Source organism: Chrysochloris asiatica, unplaced genomic scaffold (assembly GCF_000296735.1).
Source record: "Chrysochloris asiatica unplaced genomic scaffold, ChrAsi1.0 scaffold00281, whole genome shotgun sequence".
Classification (NCBI taxonomy): Eukaryota; Metazoa; Chordata; class Mammalia; order Afrosoricida; family Chrysochloridae; genus Chrysochloris; species Chrysochloris asiatica.
In genome coordinates this window covers 108,080-114,738 of record NW_006408799.1, presented here as the reverse complement: position 1 = coordinate 114,738, position 6,659 = coordinate 108,080, and the positions used below count along the sequence as shown (strand labels likewise).

The following is a 6,659-nucleotide window of genomic DNA, read 5'->3' as shown; positions in this document are numbered from 1 at the left end:
CTGTCTGACTACAACATCCAGAAAGAATCCACCCTGCACCTGGTCCTTCGTCTGAGAGGGGGGATGCAGATCTTCGTGAAGACCTTGACTGGTAAGACCATCACCCTTGAAGTAGAGCCCAGTGACACCATTGAGAACGTCAAGGCGAAGATCCAAGACAAGGAAGGTATCCCCCCTGACCAGCAGAGGTTGATCTTTGCTGGGAAACAGCTGGAAGATGGGCGTACACTGTCTGACTACAACATCCAAAAAGAATCTACCCTGCACTTGGTCCTCCGTTTGAGGGGAGGTGTCTAAGTGATGCCTCCTTCCTTTTAAGCTTTCAAGAAATTTCATTGCACTTTTCTGTCAATAAAGTTGTTGCATTCCCAAATAGTGGTTTTTTTTTTCTTCCTACATTTAGTCCTAAGTGGTTTTTATCTTTTTCTTTCTGAGTCCTGGTGTTAAACTGTAGTGTAAGCACTGTCCTGCTAAAACGGAGTGGTTTGACCCCACCAGTTACTTGGAAATCCTTTATAAGGTTGCCTGAGTCAGAACTGACTCGATGCACTTAACCCAGGGTTCTTTTGGGGCTTGACCCTGGGGTATGGGAGAACAAGGATAAGGGTGGGTTGCACTTCACTAAGGTAACCAATCATGAGGTAAGATAACATTGGTATTTGAAACATGGCCACAATATAGAAATGAAGTGGATGGGTTGAAATAATTGGATTTACTTGTTGGGGTGATGATTCTGAGGTACCTGAGGAATGGAGTTAGGTGGGGAAGTTAATGGAACACTAATCCAAAAGATACTTACAGGGCTTGGGAGTGGGGGTGGGAGGGAGATAGGTAACAAATTAATACATAGTTCTACAAAAACTTAAACTGAGCTGTTTACAAAGCCATGATTTGGTATGCTGGACTGAAATAGAAATTGTACAATAGAGAATTAAAAGCTTTAGCTTTTAAATAATAACTAGTCAATACAACAAATTGGTGAGTGAAGCAATGGGTCTTTGACCTGAAGTTGCCTGATTATATATTTAGGGTGTTTGTCCTACCAAATAATTGATCTGGTAAGGAACTTCTTTCTGTATCATACCTGGAAACCAAAGTTGACAGAAACTCCAACACTTGGAGGGATGGAAGGAAGGAACACCTGGCAATAGGCACTCCAGAAATTATATAGGTTCATTAGAAGACTAGAAGGAATAGTTTCCATCAAAGAGCACAAACCACTTCTATAACCTCTGCCTTAGAGGAATTTTGTGACCTTCCTGCCAATGGTAGACTGTTAAAAATCATCCGTGCTTTACAGGTTACTAAGGAAAATAAGCACTGCATGAGAATGCCTTGATTACTTTGTTTAGTCATCAATGCAGTTTTATGAAAATGCACGTATTAGAGATAGCTTACTGAGTTTGCACAGCTAGCAGATTCAGACATACCAAGAAACAACAACCTCCCAGGAATATGTAATGTCTGTCATATGTTGTGTCACTGAGTTGGTTCTGACTGAATGACCCTGCTGTATAGGGTTTTTGAAGAGCATCTGGTGAGCTTGAATTGCTGAAGTTGGAGTTAAAACTGACCTTGCTGCCTCAGTGCATTAACCTGCAGCGCTGCACCTGAAAAGTTTGTGGTAAATATGTAAATGTCAGAGTTGAAGAACAAAAGCATTGTAAATATTTAGATATGTTTTTTTAAACAGCTTTCGGAATTAGATCTAGAAATTGAATAAAAGCTCTCGTAATGCATCATTTCTAGTTTACTGTTAGGTGCATTTTTTTAATGGAGCTCCATGGCACTGCAGAGAGCTGTATGCCCAGTGGGTATTGCATTGGTTGAGGGTAGGGATGCTTATTGGAAAACAAACTTACTTTTGTTTCCAACTAAAGTTCTGTTAAATTGGTGCTTGACAGGTTTTGGGAAACAATGATAGAAACAAGCACATTAATAGAATCAATGATACAGTTTCATGGAAGCTAAGAAAAAGTGAATGAATATATTTTTGTTTTTATTAGATACACCAGTTTATAAAGTTTGAAGTAATAGTAATTCACTGGAGTACCTAACCAGTTGCACATTTTTTCTTCCCAGAGATAAGGTACTTTAACAGATGAGTATTGTTTTGGGCTTTTGCCCTGTGGAATGGAATATATGCAAACAAAAATAAGACCATTTTCAGTATGCTTCAGCATGCTTTGTTTTTAAACTATATTGTGAGTTGAGTGAAGGTTTATAGAGCACATCAGTTTTGCATTCAACAAATCATAGACTTCATTTCATTACAATGATTGCAATCCCTGCGTCCTGTACCAGTAACAGTATTGACCTCTACCCACTTTGAGCATGCCTTGTTTTTGACTAGGTATTTATGAACATCACCCCAGGCCAGTACATCTTATTTTGAACATTTCCTGCTAGTATTCCATTGTATGTATGCTGCAATTTACCTGCCTACCAAACATTTGTGGGTTTTTTTTTTTTTTTTTTTGCTAACGCTTCTATTTCCATATTCCTAGGGTGGTTGTTAATAAGTCTGTTTCAATTCATAGTGACCCTGTGCACATCTGGATAAAACACTGCCCAGTCCTTTGTCCCCCTCACAGTAATCTTGAGCCTTTTGCTGTGTCATTTTGTCAGTCTATCTTGTTGGGTGTCTTTTTTACATTGCCCCTCCACTTTACCAAGCATGTCTTTCTCTAGGGACCCCAGGGTAAGGTACTGACATTGTAGCTGCTGAGTTAAAGGAACACTATATTTTTAATACTGAATTTTAAACTTGTGAAAGGATTTGGGGAAGAGAACTTGTGGACAATACCTAAAATGCTACTTACAGCATGCTTTACATAAAGATTTTTAAAGGATAGAAATACAAGATTTGGTGGATAATTAAAATCAATCACTCTTAAAAGATATTTTTATAATTAATGGTTGCTCTATTGGTTATTGTTCCATTATATGTTTCTCATTTTTTTTAAGAGGTTAAACTTTTTGTATTTCAAACATTGAGTCTAAAACACATTGAAAAGTATTCCATCTTTGTCAGTCACCCACATAATTTACCTCGCCAGTGTTTTCTTGTAGTTTTTCTATGCCTATGCAAGCAACTGTGAATATATATATTACAGTCTCGATGTGTTGTAGGGTAAACACTGGACAGCTAACCTCAAAGTTAGCGGTTCAAACTCATTAAATGTTCCTTGGAAACCTTATATAGGTTCACTATGAGTCGGAACCAGCTCAATGGCACTAACTACCTCCTCACACAAAAGGTGGAATAGTGGGCTGTACAGTCTGTTCCTTGTTTTCTTCATTTTGCATCTTGTTGGCACTGTAGGATTGGCACTCGGCTGCTAACCACAAGGCTGGCAGTTCAAACCCACCAGTCACTCCTTGGAAACCCTATACGAACGAGGTCGTTATGAGTTGGCACGTAACAATAGAGTTTTTTTTTTTAAACAATACAGTTTTGACAAGAGTTCTAACATTCTTTCATTTTTGTATAAAAGGAGATGATCTTTTGTGTCACTTTCTCAAGAATACAGAACACCATCAGGGCAACACAATTCCTAGACAATGATTAGAAGATCCTCCAGCAAATGTTATGTGCTGTGGAGTCGGTTCCGACTCATAGCGACCCTGTACAGGGTTTCCGAGGCTGTAAATCTTTCGTAACCACTACGCAACAAATAACCACCCCAAATTTGGTTTCACACTTGAGTATTATGGATACGCTTAGATATAGCTGTGTAAATGCCGTCGAGTTGGTTCCGACTCATCGTAACCCTGTGTAGGGTTTCCAAGGAGCAGCTGGTGAATTTGAAACGCCGACCTTACGTTCAAACTGACCTTGTGGTCCAGCACATTACCCTACAGCGCCACAACGGGACTCCACGTGAGCTGAATAACTCAGAAGCAAAGTGGGTTGTTTTCATTTAAAGCAGTGTACCTTTGAAGTTTTTCTTTTCTTTCTGAAAGCAGAACCAAATATTCAAGTTATAAATATGAAGCTTATACTCCACTGCCATCAAGTCGATGCCGACTCAGCGACCCTGTAAGGGGTTTCCGAAACTGTAAATACAGAAGAAAGTCTCATCTTTCTCCCATGGAGCAACTAGTGAGTTTGAACTGCCGACCTTGCGGTTAGTCCTTAAACTTGTTAAGTGCCGTGGAGTCAGTTCCGATTCATAGCGACCCTGTATAGGTTTTCCGAAGCTTTAAATCTTTGCAGGAGCAGAATAGGTGTATTATTCAAAGATTGGCAAGTTAATGCCAATAACCATTTTAGTGTACAATACTTATATATGCCAGAAGAGGGAGCTACTGGGACACACTTTGGTTTTAGTCATGAAGCCTATAGCGCCCCCACGTGGTCGTGACTTTACAATTTATGCACTCACTGCTCCTTCCAAAGGCTTAAGATAGGCACTTGACTGGTAACTACAAGGTCAGTGGTTCAAATCCACTAACTGCTCATAGGTAACCCTATACAGGGTCGCTATGTGTCAGAACTGACTCGATGGCACTTACCAACAATAGGAATTATTGACTATAATAATTCCCTGTCTACTCTGTATGGAGGAGGTGGGAATGATCCTCGCTGTGCCTCTTTTGAGCTACTGCATCCATAGGTGTAGGTCAAGTTCATCAAATCGTATCAGACTACTCTTTTTTTCCCCCTTTTCTTCTTCTAGTTGAGCTCTGATCATCCAAACTTTGAAGCCAGGTCAAGTGGGTATTATCTGCAAGTGTGGGTGTTCTAGTGCATATGCCCTCTCTTCTTATCAGCTGGACGCTTCACTCTCCACTCTAGTCCTCTGTGGCTATGTCGCTGACTCTGGGCCCAGGAGTCCCCAGATCTTGCCACACTGCTGGTCAACCAGGTCTCCACCTGGGTTCACAGGAGTCTATTGAATGTTGTAGGGCTTAGCTCGCAGCTGCATTGCTGTTTTTTCCTCACTTCCCATTGTCGGTGACGAATGTGGTCACCAATCAGAACGTGGTCACCAATTGAGTCTTAGTCTTGGAAGGGGGTTTGCCCTGAGGGGACCCGACCACTTGCTTTCTTTTTCTGCGTAGAAGGAGAGGCTCTTATAGTCCAGCAGCCTTCTTTGGGTCTTGATTCCAGCTGGAATCACACTTTAGGCCACTTACCTATTGTAAGTAGTACTGGTTCAATAAAGACCCGCTTCATTGAAGTCTTGCCCCTTCAAATGCTTTCTCCCCTGCTTCCCTTAGCTGTCAGCCAAACGCTTTGCTTTCCCCCATATTCTCTGTAACATTCCCCACCTCCTTTTTTCACTCAAGCTGTTTCCTCTTTCTAAAATGCCACCAATCCCCATCTCAATGAATCAAACCCTACCCAATGGCAGGCTCTAATTCAAAGATGCAAACAAGCCTTCCTCAGCCATCCTACCTGGAAACGATGTCTTACCTGAAACCTCATAGATCTTTCTATTTATTGCTGCTCTTTGTTTGAATGACTTAGCTCAGTTCCTTTATTTGATAATAATCCCTAATTATAAAAGGCAGCAGGAGCAATCTCAGAGTCTCTGATTGAATGAGAGGGGTTTGGGATCCAACTTGTGATCAGATGGTCAGGAGAGGCCTTTCTGAGAAGAGGTTATTTAAGCTGAATCCTGAAAGGTGAGCTGAAGGCAGCTTTCCACGAGGTGGGGTAGCAGCAAACAGTGCTTTCCCTTGTAGCGAGAAAAAATTTGGCATATTGGAGGAATAGAAAGGAAACCAGTGTGGCTTAAAGTGTGATAAGCAAGGAGGCAGATGGCGCTGGAAGGTTTTGAACACACACCAAATGCTTGGCCTGGACTAGGTTCCAGGCTTCAGCATTTTAAAAATTCCTCCCACCCAATTGGATCTGTGACCAGGATTGGTAACCACTGATTTTTTTTTTTTTTTTAATGTTTTATTGTGAATTATGTGATAGTTTACATGGGAGAACATTAGTTTTACATTCATGCTATCTATCATATATCATTTCATTGCCATGGTTACCATCCCCGCCACACATCATCAACCAACCACAGGGTATACCCTGCAAGCCTGGCCCCCCACCCCAGTTGTCAGCACACAGTCCCTCTCCCTCTCTGGGTCTAAAGTCCTCAGCTGCTCCGTCGCTCCACGTCTTCGTCTCTGCCTCCATCTCTGGCGTCACTGCTTCTCTGGGTAGGGTCCCGCTCTCCGCTCTTCTCCCTTGATAGTCCCAGGGACCTCCGCTCCTAGACTGCAAAGTTGATCATTCCCCTCCTTGCTGCAAACGTCTATGTTTACATTTCCAACGCTCACAATCACTCCTGATAACAAGTATTCACTATTGTATCACAAGAAACCTATTCGCATTAACATTCATCAGCCCCGCTTGGACAGAGTGGATACTACTCAGTGGAGATTCTACCTTCCTTCAGGCCCTCTGGATCTAGATTCCTTCTTGAAAACTTGTAAGTCAGTCACTTCTTGCCTTTAAAGCCCCCCCATTTTGGGTAGCCAATGACCAAGTTGCCCATCCCTGTCTACTCTGTATATGGAGGGGGTGGGAATGATCCTAGCTCAAAAGCTACTGCATCCATAGGTGTAGGTCAAGTTCATCAAATTGTATCAGACTATTCTTTTTTCCCCCTCTTCTTTCTTCTTCTGGTTGAGCTCTGATCATCCAG

At 41.7% G+C, this 6,659-nt stretch overlaps 1 protein-coding gene across 1 annotated transcript in view; it reads left to right on the top strand.

Annotated features, from left to right (window-relative positions):
- Positions 1–373, top strand: part of UBC (ubiquitin C) — a 13,332-nt gene extending 12,959 nt beyond the window's left edge. Inside the window, exon 3 of the mRNA XM_006874520.1 lies at positions 16–373. Coding sequence (XP_006874582.1) covers positions 16–297 — 282 coding nt within the window. The 3' untranslated portion in view covers positions 298–373. The remainder of the gene's footprint in view (positions 1–15) is intronic.
- Positions 374–6,659: the final 6,286 nt, after the last annotated feature.